The sequence below is a fragment of the Coregonus clupeaformis genome, chromosome 23, assembly GCF_020615455.1.
Source record: "Coregonus clupeaformis isolate EN_2021a chromosome 23, ASM2061545v1, whole genome shotgun sequence".
Classification (NCBI taxonomy): Eukaryota; Metazoa; Chordata; class Actinopteri; order Salmoniformes; family Salmonidae; genus Coregonus; species Coregonus clupeaformis.
This window is the reverse complement of record NC_059214.1, coordinates 43,012,414-43,033,366: the sequence shown is the minus strand read 5'-3', so window position 1 is coordinate 43,033,366 and position 20,953 is coordinate 43,012,414. Positions and strand designations below refer to the sequence as shown.

Sequence of the window (20,953 nt, the reverse complement as noted above, 5' to 3'; positions counted from 1 at the left end):
TGTTATGTGGGCAGCTTGTCTCTCCCTTTTCTGTTTCCCTTCCTCCTTTGTTTTGTTCTTCCCTCTTTTCTGTTGTATCTGTATGTGTTTGTCCCCTTTTGTGGGTGTGTCTGGAGTGGATCAGGGCGTGCTCAGGATCTGCCTCTCCTGTGCAGCTGCGGGTTGTTTCCAGTGATTCCTGCCTGGCTGCATCTCTATTCTCTCTCATCCCAACCTGCACTACTTATTTCCCCTGGGCATGGCTCTCCACCGGCGCCAGATCGTTAGTTCTTACCAGAGCAAGTTTCGGACATATCTCCCAACCTGCCTGCCTCTTCCTGCCTGTCGGTGCCTGCCTTGCCTGCCTTGCCTGCCTGCCTGCCTGCCTGCCTGCCTGCCTGCCTCAGCCTCCCTCCTTCCTCCGGAGCCGACCTCAGCCTCTGTTCCTTTACTTCCGAAGTTATTTTTGGACTACGACAATTTTAACTTTGATTAAATATTTTTGCTTATTCCACTCCCTTTGTCGTGTTGTTTCTCTGAGTGCTGGGTTGAACCATAGCCTACAGAACGATCTATGGACCCAACAGAGAAACAGCACCTGGGGCGAAACAAAGACAGCTTCCAACAAGCTATCCAGGCTCAAGGAACGATTGCTAGACAGCATGACCAGTTGATTCGGACTCACTTGTGGAAGATAATCAAACTGCTGAACCAGGTGACTCAGTTAACTACCCACGTCTCTAAATTGTCTGTTATCAGTTCTCCATCTCCTCTCTGACCCCCAGTTTGATGCACCCCAAGTTGTTTCCTGGACACTCGGTTGGCTTCGTTCCTGGTCGGGAACCCCCTGTCACGTGCCTCGAACCGTTCTAATGGAGAATTGGACAAGTGCCGGGGATTTTTGCTTCAGTGTGACTTGATTTTTCTTCGGCAGAGACCACTGTCGTTTTCTACTGATTATCTAAGGTACATTATGTTCTGGGGGCTGTTAAGAGGGAAAGCTCTGGTTTGGGCTGAGGCTGTGTGCTCAGATCAAACTTTGACTGGATTACTTTTGCTGGATTTCTCTGCTAAATTGAAGACTGTTTTTGACCATCCTGACCATGTGGGTAATTCCTCCGGAGATACTTTTTAATTTGAGGCGGGTTCTAACAGTGTGGCAGTGCACTCTATTGAGTTCTGGACGTTGGCAGCGGACTCCAAGTGGAACAATGTGGCACTTCAAGGAGCATTTCACTTGGTTTTTGAATGAAGCCATTAGGATGAACTGGCTGCCGTGGATGAGCCACATGATTTTACATTCTCTCGTTTCCCTGTCCATCAAGCTAGACATCCGGGTTGCGGGAGAGGCGTCGGGAGAGAGGCGATCGGCCACAGCAGGAGGACGAGTTCCCCAGCCCTACAACCACTGAGTCTCGCCTCTCCGGAGTCGGCCTTTGTTCCTGATTCCATCCCGAGCACAGAGGAGGAACCTATGCAAGTGGGTTCGAGCCTCCTACCTCCAGCAGAGCGGCACGGGCGCCACTCAGGCGGGTGAGTGCCTGTAGCCTGTGAGGACGCCACACACATCTCTGGGCTACATGCCCTAAGCGACAGCCAAAAGAGACAAGGCTATTTCGTGAACGGGTGGGTCTACTTGCGAGCCCAGAGTTAGATCCCTCTGAACCCATCATTCCCGATTACAAGTACCTGTAACCTTACGTTTCCAAGAGTCATTCCCTGCCACTCTCGGCTCTCATAGACTCAGGTGCAGAAGATAACTTTATTAGCCACCAGTTCGTTACACAAGCTCGTATCCCCCATGGAGCCACTACCTACCCCATTCGGGTCCCACAGCCCTTGATGGTAGCGCTCCTCGCGGAGATAACTCACATCAAACCACCCCCGTTTCCTAGTGATTTCTGGGCAATCATTGGAAAGCATTCAGCTAAGAGTTATGTCTGGCTCAGCTACCTCCCTAATCCTTTGGCTTCCCCTGGTTGGCTCTTCACAACCCACAAATTGATTGGACACGTCACACAATTACTCTCCCCAGTTGGAGCACTAACTGCCATATTCCCAGTGCCTGAGGTCAGCGGTTCCCCACTAAGTTGTAACCCAACTCCTCCCTCAGCTCCTCTTGATCTGTCATCTGTCCCCAAAGAATACCATGACTTAGCTTCGGAGGTTTTCAGTAAGGACAAGGCTCTGTCTCTACCACCACACTAGGCCTTATGGGATTGCCCTATTGAACTGCTTCTGGGTGCTCCCGCTTTCCCTCTAGTCGGTTGCCACCACAATCTGTCCCGACCGGAAAGAGAGGCAATGGAGCAGTACATTGGTGATTCTCTCTGGTCTCGGGCATAATGCCGTCCTCGTCGTCTCCTTTTGCAGGTTTTTTTTTCGTGGAAAGAAGGACAAGTCGTTACGCCTGCTTCGATTTCAGGGGTTTAAACAACATAACTGCAAAAACAAGTATCCCTTCCACTCATCAACTCAGCTTTTGGAACCTCTGCATGGGCGCCACAGTGTTTTCCGAAAGCTCGACCTCAGAAGGTCTTATCACCTTGTCCGAATCCGAAAGGGAGATGAGTGGAAAACCGCTTTCAACACTCCACTGGGACATTTGAGTATTTGGTCGATGCCCTTTGGGCTTTCAAATGCCCCTGGCGGTTTTCCTCCAAGCCATGGTTGAACGATGTTCTTAGGGATTTTTTTGAACGTTTTGTCTCTTTTGTATACCTGGATGATATTCTTGTTTTTTCCAAGTCACCCCGAGGCGCAGAGTCACACGTCCGTCAAGTCCTTCAACGTCTTTGGAGAACAAGCTGTACGTCAAAGCAAGAAGTGCTTGAGTTCCACAAACAGTCTACATCGTTCCTTGGATTCATAATTGAGAAGCGGGTCAGGTGAAGGCGGACCCGCGAAGAACCGGGCAGTGACGAAATGGCCCACACCCACCACCCCGTAAGCAACTCACCCATTTTGGGCTTTGCTAACTTCTACCGTAGATTCATTAAGGGTTTTAGTAGAGTGGTGGCACCCCTTACAAGACTATCCTCCTAAATTCCTTTCGGTGGTCCCCTGAGGCGGAGCAGGCGGTAGGGGGGGGTTTGAAGGGAACTGTTTTCCCCACCTCCCCGTAAGTTGATACACCCCAATACCTCTTGCAGTTTGTTGTGGAGGTGGACGCGTCGGACTCAGGTGTGGGAGCAGTCCTCTCCCAGCGGCTCCCCACGCTGACCAAAAGCTTCCTTTGTGCTTTTTCTCCAAGAATTGTCACCCACAGAACGGAATTCGACGTTGGAAACCGGGAACTGCTGGCGGTCAAGCTTGCACTGGAAGATGCGGCACTGGCTGGATGGAGCTGAACTGCCGTTTTGGTCTGGACTGACTCACAAAAACACTGGCTTACATCCAAGCCACTAAGAGACTCAACTCCGCCAAGCCAGATGGGCCCTTGTTTTAGTAGGTTTAACTTTATTCTTACATACAGACGGGGTCAAGAAATTTAAGAACCAGATGCTTTGTCCCGCTCAGTTTGCTGACCTCCGGAGACCAAGCGAGCCTGAGGCAGTCTGCCTTCCTCATGCGTCATGCACAAGGTTCAGTGGGAGATCGAGTCTCTTGTGAAGACTGCACGCTCGCCACGGACCGGGACCGTTGATGGACCTCCCCAACTACTCTTTGTTCAGGACGGTCCGGTCTCAGGTTTCTGTGATTCCACACCTCCCGTTTGCTGGTCACCTGGGATGAGACTTGCACGTTGACGTGCTTAGGAGACATTTTTGGTGGCCTTCAAGAAACCGACAGCGTTCGGGCTTTTGTGGCAGCCTGTTCAACCTGTGTCGGGCAAAGCTCCTCCCATCAGTCCCCTTCGGCCGACTGCCCCCCTCCCAGGTTCCCAGCCGTCCCTGGTCCCACATTGCCATGGATTTTAGTCACTGGCCTACCCAAGTCTGAAGGTAATGATACTACTTACTTACGCCATTGTGGACAGATTCTCTAAATCTGTCCACTATATAGCATTACCAAAATTGCCTGTCACAGTGAGACAGCGGACCTCCTAGTCCCAACATGCCATTCCATCCCCATGGAATACCTGTGGACATCGTCATCTGATAGAGGCCCACAGTTTGCTTCCGTGTTTGGAAGGTTTTCTGTTCTGCTTTGGGGTGCTTCCGTTAGTCTGTCCTCAGGGTTTCATCCCCAGACCAACGGTCAAAACAGAAAGAGCCAATCAAAACCTCGAAGCAACCCCTTCGTTGTGGCTGCTCAACATCCATCATCCCAGTGACCAAAACATCTGCCCTGGATAGAGTACCCCACAACTCCCTCACCGCCTCTGCCACCGGTCTTTCACTCCCTTCGAGGTTACCATGGGTTATCAACCCCCTCTGTTTCCTGCTCAGGAGAAGGAATTGGCTGTTCCTTGTTGTTCAGGAGAACCTCCGCCCCTGCCAGAGAGTGTGAGCGGCACGCTCGGGAAGCATTGCTGCGGACCACCGACAGGGAACAAGACAACAGCGGATAGGAGCAGGACTCCCGCACCTGTGTTTTTCATCCCTGGTCAAGAGGTTTTGGCTGTCATCTAAGAACGCACCTCTTCGTACCCAAATCACGCAAGCTGTCTCCTCGGGTACCTGGGTCCGTTTGTGGTGGGAGTCCATCATTAACTCCCGCTGCGGTTCAAGTTTGAAGTTGCCTTCAGCCATCGAAGATACACCCTACTTTCCACGTCTCCCAACTGGAAACCTGTGTCCTCCAGCCTTTTGTGTCCGCCGGTTGATCCACCTCCACCTGTTCGCCTCATTGACGACCATCCGCCCATACACCGTCCAGTAGGCTCCTGGACTCTCGGAGGCGGGGTAGGGGTCTCAATACCTAGTCGATTGGGAAGGCTATGGACCAGAGGAGAGGTCTTGGGTCCCTAAGCGTTTTGTGTTGGATCCTCAGCTGATCACGGACTTCCATCCGACAACCCTGACAGGCCTGGTGGGTCGCCAGGTGGCGACCATTGGGAGGGGGGTACTGTTATGTGGGCAGCTTGTCTCTCCCTTTTCTGTTTCCCCTTCCTCCTTGTTTTGTCCCCTCTTTTTCTGTTGTATCTGTATGTGTGTTTGTCCCCTTTATGTGGGGTGTGTCTGGAGTGGATCGTGGGGGCGTGCTCCGGATCTGCCTCTCCTGTGCAGCTGCGGGTTGTTTCCCAGTGATTCCTGCCTCACGCAGCTGCATCCTATTCTCTCATCAACCTGCACTACTTATTCCTGGGCATGGCTCTCCACCAGCGCCAGATCGTTGTTCTTACTCAGAGCGTTTCGGACATATCTCCCCAACCTGCCTGCCTTCCTGCCTGTCGGTCTGCCTGCCTGCCTGCCTCGCCTGCCTGCCTGCCCTGCCTGCCTGCCTCAGCCTCTCCTTCCTCCGGGCCGACTAGCCCACTCTGTTCCTTTACTTCAAGTTATTTTTGGACTACGACAATTTTAACTTTGATTAAATATTTTTGTTTCTTCCACTCCCTTTGTCGTGTTGTTTCTCTGAGTGCTGGGTTGAACCATAGCCTAACATAAGTATTCAGACCCTTTACTCAGTACTTTGTTGAAGCACCTTTGGCAGCGATTACAGCTTCAAGTCTTCTTGGGTATGACGCTACAAGCTTGGCACACCCGTGATTTGGGAGTTTTTCCCATCCTTCTCTGCAGATCCTCTCAAGCTCTGTCAGGTTAGATGGGAGCTATCACTGCAGAGGTTTCAGGTCTCTCCGGAGATGTTCGATCGGGTACAGGTCCGGCTCTAGCTGGGCCACTCAAGGACATTCAGAGACTTGTCCCCGAAGCCACTCCTGCGTTGTCTTGGCTGTGTGTCTTGAGGGTCGTTGTCCTGTTGGAAGGTGAACCTTCGCCCCAGTCTGAGGTCCTGAGCGCTCTGGAGCAGGTTTTCACTCAAGGATCTCCTCTGTACTTTGCTCTGTTCATCTTTGCCTCGATCCTGACTAGTCTCCCAGTCCCCTGCCGCTGAAAAAACAGGTTTTCCTCCAGACGTGACGCTTGGCATTCCAGGCAAAGAGTTCAATCTTTGTTTTTTCAGTCAAGAAAATCTTGTCTTTAGGTGCCTTTTGGGAAACTCCAAGCAGGCTGTCATGTGCCTTTTTACTGAGGAGTGGCTTCCATCTGGCCACTCTACCATAAAGGCCTGATTGGTGGAGGGCTGCAGAGTTGGTTGTCCTTCTGGAAGGTTCTCCCATCTCACCAGAGGAACTAGAGCTCTGTTAGAGTGACCATCAGGTTCTTGGTCACCTTCCTGACCAAGGCCCTTCTCCCCTGATTGCTCAGTTTGGCCGGGCGGCCAGCTCTAGTAAGAGCTCTAGTGGTTCCAAACTTCTTCCATTTAAGAATGATGGAGGCCACTGTGTTCTTGGGGAACTGCAATGCTGCAGACATTTTTTGGTATCCTTCCCCAGATCTGTGCCTCGACACAATCCTGTCTCGGAGCTCTAGGTACAATTCCTTCGACCTCATGGCTTGATTTTTTTCAACTGTGGGACCTTATATAGACAGGTGTGTTCCTTTCCAAATCATGTCCAATCAATTGAATTTACCACAGGTGGACTCCAATCAAGTTGTAGAAAATCTCAAGGATGATCAATGGGAACGGATGCACCTCAGCTCAATTTCGAGTCTCATAGCAAAGGGTCTATGAATTCTTATGTAAATAAGGTATCTGTTTTTTATTTAATTTTTTATAAATTTGCAACAATTTCTAGAAACCTGTTTTCGCTTTGTCATTATGGGGTATTGTGTGTAGATTGCATAACCCCCCAAAACGATGTAATCCATTTTAGAATAAGGCTCTAACATAACAAAATGTGGAAAAAGTCAAGGGGTCTGAATACTTTCCGAAGGCACTGTGTGTTCTTTGTCACACATAGAGACATGCACGCTTGCCCTGCACACACACCGGCATGCATGCACACACACACACACACACGATGTCCAGGTCTTGTATGTAGTGGACTAAGGCTATTGTAATGTACATTTGGTTTTTAGTAATGTGTCTTTGTCTCTCTTCTCTCTCCCGGCCTGTAGGAGCGGATTGAGTACTCCAAGACATTCCAGGGGAAATACTTTAACTTCCTGGGTTATTTCTTCTCCATTTACTGTGTGTGGAAAATCTTCATGGTGAGAGTCACGCACTTACAGACAGCCTGACTGAGACCTAGACTCATCTCGCCCAACTTGCTTTTGCTTAGCCTGCTTGACAGCCTGAAAAACAGCTAGATGTGTCTGTCAGTTTAGAGAATATCCAGTGTGGCTTTTGATCTCTTTTTAACTGTAATTCAAAACAATTAGGCCTGTTCTACCCATATAGTTTTGGGTTTATACTTCCTGTACCGTCAGTGTGTTATCATAGCCACATCAGGCCCCAGAGCTATATCTGTAGTAATCTTTGTTTTTTGTCCCTCTAAGGCCACCATCAACATTGTGTTTGACCGTGTAGGGAAGACTGATCCAGTGACGAGAGGGATTGAGATCACAGTTAACTACCTGGGCATTCAGTTTGATGTAGGCTCTTCCACATGCATATGCTCTCACTCACTCTCTCACTCACTCTCTCACTCACTCATTCTCTCACAGTCACATGTCGTACAAAACGTTTCCAGTCATGTTAATGATTGTCCATTTATTAAAGTATCCTTCTGCAGTAAAGTTGTTCCTGACCTCTGATCTATTTCAACATTTTTTCAAAGTAAATTTAGGAGGTCCATAAATAGTAGTTGTGTTGGCATGTTTTGTTGTTGCTCTAGTGTTCCTTACATATCCTCTACTCTGCAGGTGAAGTTCTGGTCTCAGCACATCTCCTTCATCCTGGTGGGCATCATCATCGTCACCTCTATTAGAGGCCTTCTCATCACACTCACTAAGGCAAGCCATCTACAGACAGGAAGTTGTCAGTCTACATAGGCATGTTACCATGTACCCTAACCCCAAATCTTGTCTGTCTGTTTCTCTCTAGTTCTTCTATGCCATCTCCAGCAGCAAGTCTTCCAATGTTATAGTGCTGGTCCTGGCTCAAATTATGGTCAGTATGTCATTTTGATTATGCAATGTGTATGACAGAGCAGAGGGCATATTATTTCAGTGCAAAGCTAACGTTTTTGTGATCAGTTGTATATTAGATTTTTTCAATAAATACAAGAGCAAAGACGACTGACATCCTCTGTGTCTCTCTCTCTGTGTCTCTCGCTCTCTCTGTCGCTCTCTCTGTGTCTCTCTCTGCATCTCTCTCTCTCTGCATCTATCTCTCTCTCTCTCTCTCTCTCTCTGTCTCTCTCTCTCTCTGTGTGTGTCTCCTCTCTCTCTGTGTCTCTCAGGGGATGTACTTTGTGTCGTCCGTTCTCCTCATGAGGATGAGCATGCCTCTGGAGTATCGCTCCATCGTGACCGAGGTGCTGGGAGAGCTGCAGTTCAACTTCTACCACCGATGGTTCGATGTCATCTTCCTCGTCAGCGCCCTCTCAAGCATCCTCTTCCTCTACCTCGCCCACAAACAGGCGCCCGAGAAGCACATGACCCCCTAGCACATGACCCCCTGACCCCACTCTGAACTTGACCCCCTAGCACATGACCCCCTGACCCTACTCTGAACTTGATCTTTGACCCTTAGGTTACCTTTCCCAACATTTCCCTGGAGGCTCAGGGGTGTCCAGAACTGATCTTTGATTCTCTGTTGGATTTTGATCTTCTCTTAATTAATCTCTGGTCTGTCTGTGTGGTGGAGAGTAGAGCCTGTACTTCCTGAATCAGGAATGGCCGACGTGTGGCCATGTGGACCGTTGGTGTCGGGCAGAGTCAATGGAGGGCAATTGGAGTCATGGAAGACTGGACTTGGGTTGGGTTTAACGTGGGGGGTAATGACTCATATAATGTAACTACAGTACTTGAAATCGGGACTTAATTGTTCTTTGCAAAAATGAAAATGGGATATTTTACAATGATGATGATTATGATATTTCATTGTGCTGTTGCCCCATTGGACCGAGGTTCTGTCTAGCCTTAAATCAATCTGACCAGAGCAGAACTGCCTAGTATACAGCACAGACCAGCTTCACTGTAACAGTAGCTTTGTTTTGTGAACGGGGTTGTAAATATGTGTTTACACCCTATTTTTGACAGACAGAATAATCCAAATTATCGTTTAAATGTAACAAATGTCTACCAGTATTCCCCAATGTCCATGAAGCTATTGGCTAGCATCTTTCATGGTGTCCAGTCTGTACATGCCATGTTCCTGGGGTGGCATGTATATCTACGGTATTTATTCTACCAAGACAGATGAGAAGGCTTCAGAATAAATCAATTTATGTGGCTATTAATGAGTTAGCTATTCATTACTCTACTCCCTATATGTTCATCAGTAAGTACTGCAATGCCCCTATACATACACCACTTATAAACAGGGATCTGGTCGAGGATAGTTCATTCTCTTTGTGAGAGCAGTACATCTGAGCAGAAAGACACAATGGCTCTATGGGTATGCTAAAACAAATCTAATTTAATTCATAAATTACAATAGTTTTAATGATATGTAAAAGACAGCATTATTATTCAGGTGTAGTAGACCTCTGTCACTATGGTTACTGTAACAGTTAAACACATTGAACTGGCAATACTAGTGTTCTCGGTCTACATTGCAGGTGTTCGTAATAAGATTAGAATAACTGATCAATGTAGTTATACATTAATGGCTATTTATTGCTATTTCAAACCGATTTGCATTGATACCTAAAACCAGCCTCTGTCATCTGAATGTATTACGTTTGATCAGAGTTCTTGAGCAGGGATACCTGCATTATCCAGCATGTTGCAAAGGTTGATGGGAGACAGAAAAAGTCATAACAGGAAGTTGTTTCTCATTGCTGACTTCTCAGAGTCTCTCATCAACGCTCGGGCAAGATGATGCTGCTGATGACACAGATGGAGTCTAGGAGAGAGAAAGAGAGTTAAATCATTTTCTGTAATAGAACTGTGGGCAAATACAATTGCTACTAACTTGCTTTTAACTACTTTGGTTTAACTCTGTAAATTCAGGATAATTTGGATCTAGTTCAGAAGCCACCAAGGCACTCAAGGAACACATTTATGTTACGTCACTCACCCTCTCTCGTGCCTGGGGCGGCGGGGTGTCTGGCTTAGCAGCCTCCTCCTCCTCCTCCTCCTCCTCCCCGACCTCCTCCAGAGTGGCTGGGGTGTCTATCTGGGCTGGTGTGTGGCTCCGTGCTAGGGACGGGGACGGGGCTGGGGATGGGGACCTGGCTCGGGACGAGGGGGCGAAGAGCTGAGGAGTGATTGCCACCCCTTTGGCTTTGAAGTGGTCGGAGGCCTGCTTCCCTGCAACTAGGAGCACCAGCGAGCTGCCACTCTTACGGATCAACCCCACCACTTGCTCGTGACTGCTCTGCTCCACGTTCACACCGTCCACCTCCACCACCATGTCATCGTCCTCCAAACCAGCCCTGTCCGCGGCTCCACCCTTCACTACCTGACAGAGAAGACAGCAAGGGGTGAGCTGAGTTGTGAATGGTTTGGAACGTAAACAACAGTTGACAGATGCTGAATGACAGGAGTGTTTCAGTAGTACGAAATGTTATGCTAGCATGTGCTTTGTTCCCTTGATCTTTCCCATATCTGATTGACAACCTTTTGTAGTTCATGTATTTGGGTTGCATTCTCTTGTCTGTTAGGCTACCTGTTGGATATAGGTAGGTGCTCTGTACACTGTACTTACCTCTTTGATGTACTGGCCACAGACTCCCTGGATACCGTTGAGGTGGAAGCCGTACCCGGCGGAGGTCTTCTCCATCTTACACAGCTTGAGGAGGTCTGTGGTAGCTGGGGCTGGAGCTGGGGCTGGGGCTGGGGCTGGGGCTGGGGCTGGAGCTGGGGCTGGGGCTGGGGCTGGGGCTGGGGCTGGAGCTGGGGCTGGGGCTGGAGCTGGGGCTGGTGCTGGAGCTGGAGCTGGGGCTGGGGCTGGAGCTGGGGCTGGGAATGGGGCTGGCACACACTCTGGGTAGCTGGGTGGAGGGGTTGCTGGAAGGAGGGATTCCATCATCTCTTCCAAGTAGAACAGAGGAGACACGCCTCCCTGTGGAAGATCATAATTAATCTCAGACCTACAGTAGTCTTCTTGACTGCCCTTCGGTTTCTGGACAGTTCCTGAGCCTGTATACACTATGAAATGACTGCCACTTAGCCTCAAAGTTTTTCAACTTTAGTAGGCTTTTTGAATGGTCTTCAAAGCGCAAAAACATTATAAAAGGAATTAATCCTCCAACTTCTATCCCCAAGCAATACGACTAACAAAATAACTACACGGACTATCTGAGTTTACCTTGTATCTTCATTTACCTTTTATTTCAATCTTTGCACTGTCTCTATGCACACTCACAGGGCCCTACACACACACACACACACACACACACAAACACTCACTCTATCATTTTCTCACTCACACATAATATGCACATACATTTATACTGACTCTACACCCCCGCACACCCACTCACATGCAAGCTGCTGCTACTCTGTTGCCTAGTCCCCTTACCCCTATACATATCTACCTCCATCACTCCATTATCCCTGCACATGTAAATATGGTATTGGATCTGACTTTTTAAATATTTCCTGTATATAGTATGCTTACTTACTTACTTTATTGTGTATTTCATATTTCCTATTCTTATTTCTCATGTTTCTTTTGTGTAATACATTGTTATTGATTTATTGCATTGTTGGGTTTTGAGTTTGCAAGAAAGGCATTTCACTGTACTTGTGCATGTGACATTAAAACTCAAATCATATTTTATTTGTCACATACACGTGTTTAGCAGATGTTATTGTGGGTGTAGCGAAATGCTTGTGCTTCTAGCTCTGACAGTGCAGTAATATCTAACAAGTAATATATAACAATTTCACAACATATACCCAATACACGCAAATCTATATAAGGAATGGAATTTAAGAATATATACATATACATATAAGGACAAGCAATGACAACGCGGCATGGACTAAGACACAGTAGAATATTATAGAACACAGCTGGATATATCTTAAATGACCGTGTTTTCAAGAATTTTCTAACATAATCGTGAAGCCTTTTCAAAAGATTAGTGGACATGATCCGGAAGTAAAGCGGAAGGGGCGGTTACTTTCACACGGTTTTCAAACAGTTTGTGCTCATCAGTATCAGATCCAGCTTCATTACAATCCAAAAGGCCAAACTGATCCTAGATCAGCACTCCTACTCTGAGACACTGTGAATATGGACCCAGATGTGTAGGCCGATGTGCTTTAGCCAACTCCTATGACTGTCATTTCATACATTTATTTCCTAAATCCAAAAAGAAAGATTGATCCCAGAACCCTCACCATCTTGTAGAGCGTGTCAGTGTCTTCATCGACCACCAGGAGGCAGCACTTGTTGCCACACTGCCTGATCCTGTCCACCACCTGCTCATGGCTGCATCCATCCACTTCCTCTCCCTCCACGGCAACCAGCCTGTCCATCTCCTTTAATCCCGCCCTCTCTGCTGGGCTGCCCCTGTCAATGTCCCTGATGAAGTGGCCTGCAGGTAGGATGATATTTACAGGGTGTTATTGCATAAAATTATGTAGACAGATGGCTATTGTTGTTGGTGAATAGTTTAATAGTGATGATCCTATGTGGCTATTAGAAGATGTGTTGTTATAAGACATAAGGGGTTCATACATACTTATGAAAAGTAAAGTAAAGTGTAACCAAGTTTTTCTTTGGATACCTACTGAGCATCAAAATTCACACACCACACAAACAAACACACCTGTCTTGTTAGGCTCAGTCCTTAGGAAGTATCCATAGCCGTCCGATCCTTTTACCAAGTCTGCGGTGCGTGGCTTCAGTGGAAGGAGCATCACTGTGGCTAGCCCCACCCCTAGCCTGATATGTTTGTTCTTGTAGAACATGTCTGTGTCCTTGTCCACCAATAGGAACATAATGCTGCAGCCTGATGCCTTGACCTGACACAGAGGTCACAACAGGGGCTCATTCAGGCGGGTGCAATTTTAAATAACGTTTAGATAGAAATTAACAGAAGAATAATAAACATTCTTATCTGTCATGTAGGATAAAGACTTATGACATATGTTGCCTAAATTTAACCAATCACATTTTTTTCTGCCCTCAAGGCTGAGCTGCCCAGGAAAATCAAATGGAATTATCACTGATTTGCCAAATTATCACTGTCCTAGGTGAACAAAATGCATTGACAGGCTGTAGAATAATTTGACAGAAATTGCAGTTAAAAGTTAACCACAGAGTAGGGTAAATAAGGACTGAACCCTGACCTTTTCAACTATCTGGTCATGAGTGGCATTCTCCATGTTCTCCCCGTTGACCTCTATCAGTCGGTCGTTGGCCTTGACCCCTGCCCTCGCGGCCACACCCCCTGGGGTCACCTCTGTCATGAACATGCCCACCTCACCTGGGACACGAAATGGAGGAAAGAAAATATAGTTTAAAACAGAATCGCAATCCTAAATTCACTATCATTGGACATGCAGAAGATAGGTATGTGTTAATTTGTTGCTTGATCAACAAGCGTAACAATTTAATAACAATCCTCAGAGATGACAATAATTGCTGTTGTCAGTTTCATCTCTATTATCAGCAATATCACAATCAAAGAGATAACCAAAGAGATTACATCTGTGTGTGTGTGTGTGTGTGTGTGTGTGCGTGTGTGTGTGTGCCCCACCCCTCTCATCTTTGATAGAGCGCAAAGAGAAGCCGTAGCCCCCGCTGGACTTGGCCAGGTAGCAGAGTTTGGGTTTGGGCGCCCCTCCTCCCACCCTGTTCATGGTGGGCTGGGTGGGTTTGGGGTGAGGGTCAGACAGGTCCACCCCATTAGTTTTGGCCTGCTTGTAGGATTCCACATCCAGAATGTGGAAGGTGACAGATGCACCACTCTCCTTCACCAGGTCCACTACCTAACAGAGGACACACAGCACAGGAGAAAGAGATGGGGCAAAGTATGGTATGGTGCTACAACAGTAGTTATAGCTTACATGTGTTCTCTAGTAATTCCACATTTACCCAACTAAAACTGGTACCCTACCCCAGGCACTTTAAAGGACTTGCTAAGTGTGAACAATGTCAGCGGACAAGGTTATTACCATACTATTACTATATTGCTTACACCTTTATAATTTCAATACAGTAAAAAAGGGGGAGGAGCTAGGGGTTATGTGGAATTGGACACCTGCTAGCCCTGTTAGTTTTTCCCCTCCCCCTCCTCACCCGTGAGTGGTCCATTTTGTCCACATAGGTTCCGTTGACCCGGAGGATGCGGTCTCCGTCCTTCAAACCCACCAGCTCGGCCGGCCCGCCCATCTCCAGGTTCCTGATCAGGTGACCATCCTCTCCATGCTCCACCCTCAAGAAGAAGCCAAAGCTTTGACCTGGCTTCTTACTCAGCACTATCACCCTCGGCCTGTACCCAGCCATGTCCTGCAACAGAGACCACAGGGTATGAATATAATACAGAACACACACACACACTCACACTGGTGAGCACAGTCACCCTCTGTTTTTACCCTGCCATGTCCTGTAATACAGACCAGAATGTGAGAGTACTAACACACACAAACCTACTTTCTCTTCTCTACAAAATAATAATTCTGACCCTCAAATACTCCGCTGTGTGTGTCAGTGGTAAACCCCATTCAATCTAATCTCAATGTCTGAAACCACCCCCACTGTCAGACTTGCCAAATGACCTTAATAACGCAATGTGCTGTAAAATATAGCTATACCAGTGGAGGCTGGTGAGGGGAGGACGGCTCATAATAATGGCTGGAATGGAGCTAATGGAATGGCATCAGACACATAGAAACCATTTGTTTGATACCATTCCACTGATTCCGCTCCAGCCAATACCACGAGCCCGTCCTCCCCAATTAAGGTGACACCAACCTCCTGTGAGCTATACTGTAGCAACTCATAGGTATGTACTGTACAGCAACATCACCCTCAGATAAATTGTAGTAAATTGGGTGTGGAGTGGAACATTTGCATAACAGAAATCTGATTGGCCACATAGAGATATAACAGGGATATAAACATAGAGATTAAAAGACTAGATATCCCGTAGAGATAAGAGACAACATATGTCAGTGTAGGGTTGGGCTGTCATTAATTACACTGATAATTTACTGACAAAAGACCTCTGGAGAGTGTATTCTGCTGACCATTATGGGTGAATCACTAACTCGCACACACACAAACACGCACACGCACACAGAAACACCATGATCTACACTCGTGTTTTAATAGTGTAGCAAAGTGCTGATAACTCCAGAAGAAGGTTAACCTGCTATGCTACCTCTCCCGTGGCCATGGGTTGTTAATGGTTAACGGCAGCCAGGGCCAGCTGAAGGTGCGAAGGGCTCTTTTAACTGGAATGTGTGAATTTCACCCCCCAATAAAGAATGTCAACGTAAGAATCCTTGTAATGTTTATTACACTGTTATCACAGAGAGAAAGAAAGACGTGTGTGTGTGTGTTAATGCGTAGGTGTAGTATAAGTCTGTGTGTGGCAGTGTGCTGATATTGGTCTGTTCCTACAGTTTGCTAACTGTTAGATTATGATAAACACAGTAATATGTAAAATTGTATCATTTAATCCGTGACACAGTCACTGTAGACTACTGTTTTTAGGGAGATTGTTTCCTGGAAGAAGATGCAGTCCTCAAATCCTATAAACTAGCCCAAGATGACAATTGCAAGGAAACTCCATCTACATTGAGTGGAACCATGATCCTATCCCATGAGTTTGAATCCTCAGGGTGGGGGTGCATGTCAAGTAGTAACCCTAAAGTCTCCTGGATCGTTATATGGAGTGCCTCTATCTCTGTTGTTGCTCTATGTTTAAGCAATAAGGCACTAGGGGGTGTGGTATATGGCCAATATACCACGGCTAAGGGCTGTTCTAAAGCACGACGCAACGCGGAGTGCCTGGATACAGCCCATAGCGGTGGTATATTGGCCATATACCACAAACCCCTGAGGTGCTTTATTGCTATTATAAACTGGTTACAAACGTAATTAGAACAGTAAAAATAAATGTTTTGTCATACCCATGCTATATGGTCTCATATACCACGGCTTTCAGCCAATCAGCATTCAGGGCTCGAACAACCCAGTTTATAATTCCATTTGAGTCATTTAACCAACGCTCTTATCCTGAGCAAATTACATGACAAATTAGGGTTAAGTGCCTTGTTCAAGGACACATCGACCGATCTTTCACTTCTTTGGCTCAGGGATTCGATCCAGTGACCTACTGGCCCAACACTCTTAACCGCTAGGCTACCTATGTCCATTATAGTCACACTCTTAAAAACCTGCCATTGCCCACCACCACACATAAGATAACCAGTACATGTGATATCAAAATACTGAGCAAATAGTAGAATTGACCATGTTAATAAATATAGCATTAATTAGCATTAAAAGCTAAGTCACTAAACATAATATATATGTGATTAATTTGATCGACCACAGCAATAGGAGAAATAGTAGAACATTCACTCACCTGCTCCTGTCTCTAGTCCCAGTCCCAGTCCAGAGGAAGAGCTCAGGTAGGGTTCAGATGGTATCTCTATCTGTTTCTTCCCCGTCTTTCCCTTGTTCCCTCTCACCTCCTCGCTCTCTCGCTCTCTCTCTCTGAAGGACTTTGACAGGTCAAAGTTGGACCTAAAGGCTGAGTTATTTAAGTGTCTCGTGGCAGGAGCATCTTGGGAGATGCATGTTTTAACAGCCCAGTGACGGTATCCCTTTAAAACCACAGCGTTAATCACAACCCAGTCATCTGTTTAGAATGGTCAAAGGTGACAGAGGAGGGTGGAGAAGGCTGCAGACAATGTCAAGGATCAAGGCTTGGCAACGTCACCACAACAACCTAATAACAACAACAGCAGTAATGAAGGGTTAATGGGAGCGAAGACTGGCTGCCTAGGCATATTGCCTGGATGGAAGAATTCCATGCTTTATGGTGGAAATGGCCTTATCTGTGGGATAGTCCCCCAGTATACTACGGTTTATCTCCAAAACTATTGTGTGTAATGTATATTTATATCCGCAAATAAATAAATATAGGCATAGGCAATAGGCATGTCTTCACACCTCTGAAGGCGGTGTTGGATACAGTATAATGGTTGGTCGATTGATCTGTGAAGACTGTGTTATTGTCAGGCAGTGGAGGCTGGTTGGAGGAGCTATAGGAAGACGGGCTGTTTGTAATGGCTGGAATGGAATAAATGGAACGGTATCAAACAGCTCAAGCATATGGAAACCACAAGTTTGACTCCGTTCCATTAATTCCATTCCAGCCATTACAATGAACCAGTCCTCCTAATAGCTCCTCCCACCAGCCTCCACTGTTGTCAGGTGAGCCAGTTTGGTAGTACTGGTCTGTTTCTTGACGGACACTATAAGCCCTGACACACAGCTTGTCCGATCAACAATATCTAAACGCATCTCAACTCCGTTATCAGTATGACAATCAGAAGTACCATCTTTGACAATGTAGTTTTGGATTTAATTGTTTTGTTGAGTTTAGGGTTTGTGGGACTGTTATAATTGGACTTGGACCATTATGTACCTTGCAGTAGGTAATCTATGTCCATGTAACAAAGGGAGTTTGAGAATATGTATCTTTTCAACTGATCTCTGCCACCTGCTGTCAAGAGAGGATTAAAAAGGGGAAACCCATTTGTAAGACAACTGCCTCCCAGAAAGGATTTGATTGTAGTGGTACGGGATTGAAGACAATGAGACAGTGAGGATGAGAGAGGGAGAAAAGGAGAAACAAGAAGTGTGTATGTGCGTGTATAGGTGTATTATTGTGTGTGTTTGTGTCAGTTAGGTCAGAGACAGAGAGTCTGATGGGCAAGAGTTGGCTGCTGGTCAGTCACTTAACCATTGGTCGAATCTGAGGCGACTTGGTGTCTGTATACACAGACAGATGGGTGAGGGATGAGGCCCCAGACGCAGGTGTGTGTCCCTGGCGTAAACAGTAGAGACAGGATGGTGCGTTGTGCAGCCAGGGCGAGAGAGAGAGGTGACCCTCTGGCCAAGCATGTACTCCGCAGGGGCCTGTAGCTGTGTTTGTACAGATTGATGTGAGGGGCACAGGACAGGAGCCATGCAGGGCCAGGAGACTGACAGTGTGTCTGAGAGAGACAGAGCTCCTCTTCAGCTTGACCAAACACTTCTGCCTGACATATTTCACTATCCATTACCCTCAACGTGTGTGTGTAGGTGTCTGTGTGCGTGAGCGAGCGTGTGTGTGTGTGTGTGTGTTTATGTGTGTGTGTGCGTGCACGTGTCTGTGGATACAGAGACACCAAGTCTCATCAGATTCGACCACTGGTTGAGTGTGTTTGTGTCAGAAACAGGGTTAATATTTTGCTAAATTGACTCATTGTATTGGTACAAAGTAAAAATACTTGACTCCAGTTGGACATCTGTCTGGAGTCTGGTACTAGGCTGTATTTATCTATTCTACACATCGCCCTCACGCTCTCTCAGATCAGACATGCACTAATTCGCAACCTTTCATCATGCTTTAATCATTCCACCAGGTGGCGTCATTACTGTTACAACATCTGGGAGTAATCAACATGTTTTCATGTCATCCCAGAGAGAGACCTTGATGAATAACATTCTTCTCAGAGAGAAACCATGATGAATAACACTCCTCCCAGCAGGTAGCAGTCATCTCTCTCTCTCTTTCTCTCTCTCCTTTGATTGGCATTCTCATTGGGTTGTTTATGTGTGTAATTGGACCTGCAGATTGACTGGCTGGCTGCATATAGAACTGGGGTATTTAAATCCGTTGATAGATTGGGTTCTGGAGCCTGGAGAAGTAATGGACAGTCATCTCTCTCTGAGGGAGAGCAGTTTGCATTCATATAACCCCACCACTGGCCTGTGGATGAGTCCCTTCTCTTCAGAGCAATACCATGCCTCAGCAGGCAGCTATCTGCTACAGTAGAACAGGTCCTTTGATTATAGTACAGCAGGTGTTACCACCAATCCAGCGGCCCATTCATCTCTGCCTGCTTTTAAGGGAAACAGTGCTGGGAAGCCATGCGGAAAATAAATAGCCTATTCGAAAATAGTTTGTTCTAATCTATGGAATACATAAACATCTGTGTATAGGCCCACTTCCTTAATAGGAAAAGCATTGTGTGATAGGCTATATTGTGCATTGTGAGACATGGATAGGCTGCATTTCACACATGAAATAACAATCTATGTCAAGTTTCATATCTATATTGGGAGATGATTAGATTGCAGTATCAATATATAGATATTTTGAAGTCATAAAGTAGAAGTCGATTGTAATAACCGAGGCCCACAATAATGAGCCCTGCAGACTTCTTTTGAAATCTGAGCTTGTAAAATCAATGTGTTTTCTTTACGAACCACTTGAGGGAGCCACCAGAGCACTCAGTCGTACCTGTCATTCATAACTTTCTACCCCAGTCAGAGGACCGTTGTCCTCCACCCCCAAACGAGTGGCCGCAAACAGACTCAACTACCAGGTCTGTCCGTAATAAAGAGATGCTCTGCTTTTTTGACACCACACTCCAAAAAGCAAGTTCTGCAGGCTCTAGTTTTGTCTAATCTTGATTATTGTCCAGTCGTGTGGTCCAGTGCTGCAAGGAAAGACCTAGTTAAGCTGCAGCTGGCCCAAAACAGAGCGGCACGTCTTGCTCTTCATTGTAATCAGACGGCTGATATAAATACTATGCATGCCAGTCTCTCTTGGCTAAGATTTGAGTAGAGGCTGACTGCATCACTTCTTCTTTTTATAAGAAACATTAATGTGTTGAAAATCCCAAATTGTTTGCATAGTCAATTTACACACAGCTCTGACACACACACTTACCACACCAGACATGCCACCAGGGGTCTTTTCACAGTCCCCAAATCCAGAACAAATTCAAGAAAGCGTACAGTATTATATAAAGCCATTATAGTATTGAACTCCGTTCCATCTCATATTGCTCAAATAAACAGCAAACCTGGTTTCAAAAAACAGATAAAGCAACACCTCTTATTACCTCACGGCACAACGCCTCTCCCCTATTTGACCTAGATAGTTTGTGTGTATGTATTGATATGTAGGCTACGTGTGCCATTTTTATGTAGTTCTGTCCTTGAGCTGTTCTTGTCTATTAATGTTCTGTATTATGTAATGTTTCATGTTTTGTGTGGACCCCAGGAAGAGTAGCTGCTGCTTTTGCAACAGCTAATGGGGATCCTAATAAAATACCAAATACCAAATACCAATCTCCCACTCCTCCTATAGCCGCAGGAAGTAGGGGTGCTGAGGGTGCTGCAGCACCCCCTGAAAAATCAGAATAATAAAATATATATTCATTGTTATTTTTTTTATCAGAAAAGTAGTGCACTGGGCCTTTACTTGTATTAGCGACCGATATAGACGCCAGGTAGCGCAGGCAAAAACTTTTCGTCAGCATCTCTGCTTTGGCAAAAAAGGTAGTTGTATAATTAAGAACAGTTTCTTGCAGGATTCAATAGTTGTTGCTCTGTCCCTTTCTCTGGGATTGTCATTCTAATGGAATCCAGAAAGAACAAAACCCTGTCCTCAAACATTTACATCAACAGGTGCAAAGTTATGGGCAAAGACACAAAACATCCACATCAAATTAGATTTTGTTCTTTGATCCAATAACATGGAATACAACCACTTTTTGTGCAGTATTAATTTACCATCCTTACAAACCACAAATGTACATTACTATATTGTACATAGGCTGGTCATCTAGGTTTGTACCTGTAGACTTTCCATCACCATTAAGAAAAACTATGCACAATACAGTAATTGAGTACATTGATATGTCAAGTGGTTTGTGATGATATGATG

The 20,953-nt window shown here is 46.3% G+C and overlaps 2 protein-coding genes across 2 annotated transcripts; one reads left to right on the top strand and one right to left on the bottom strand.

Annotated features, from left to right (window-relative positions):
• The first annotated feature begins 7,013 nt into the window (after positions 1 to 7,013).
• LOC123481763 (Golgi pH regulator-like) lies at positions 7,014 to 9,327 on the top strand. Its single transcript, XM_045206709.1, has 5 exons — positions 7,014 to 7,136; positions 7,425 to 7,520; positions 7,791 to 7,880; positions 7,972 to 8,037; positions 8,330 to 9,327. Exons 1-5 carry the CDS (start codon positions 7,134 to 7,136, stop codon positions 8,534 to 8,536), a joined length of 462 nt encoding a protein of 153 aa, XP_045062644.1. The 5' UTR covers positions 7,014 to 7,133; the 3' UTR covers positions 8,537 to 9,327.
• Positions 9,328 to 9,490: 163 nt separating this feature from the next.
• LOC121537092 (Na(+)/H(+) exchange regulatory cofactor NHE-RF3) lies at positions 9,491 to 16,716 on the bottom strand. Its single transcript, XM_041844860.2, has 10 exons — positions 16,589 to 16,716; positions 14,293 to 14,502; positions 13,751 to 13,982; positions 13,341 to 13,477; positions 12,818 to 13,013; positions 12,387 to 12,583; positions 11,019 to 11,100; positions 10,744 to 10,973; positions 10,114 to 10,497; positions 9,491 to 9,939 (listed from the first exon to the last, which is right to left on the bottom strand). The coding sequence occupies exons 2-10, from the start codon at positions 14,497 to 14,499 to the stop codon at positions 9,883 to 9,885; spliced, it is 1,722 nt and encodes a 573-aa protein (XP_041700794.2). The 5' UTR covers positions 14,500 to 14,502; positions 16,589 to 16,716; the 3' UTR covers positions 9,491 to 9,882.
• Positions 16,717 to 20,953: the final 4,237 nt, after the last annotated feature.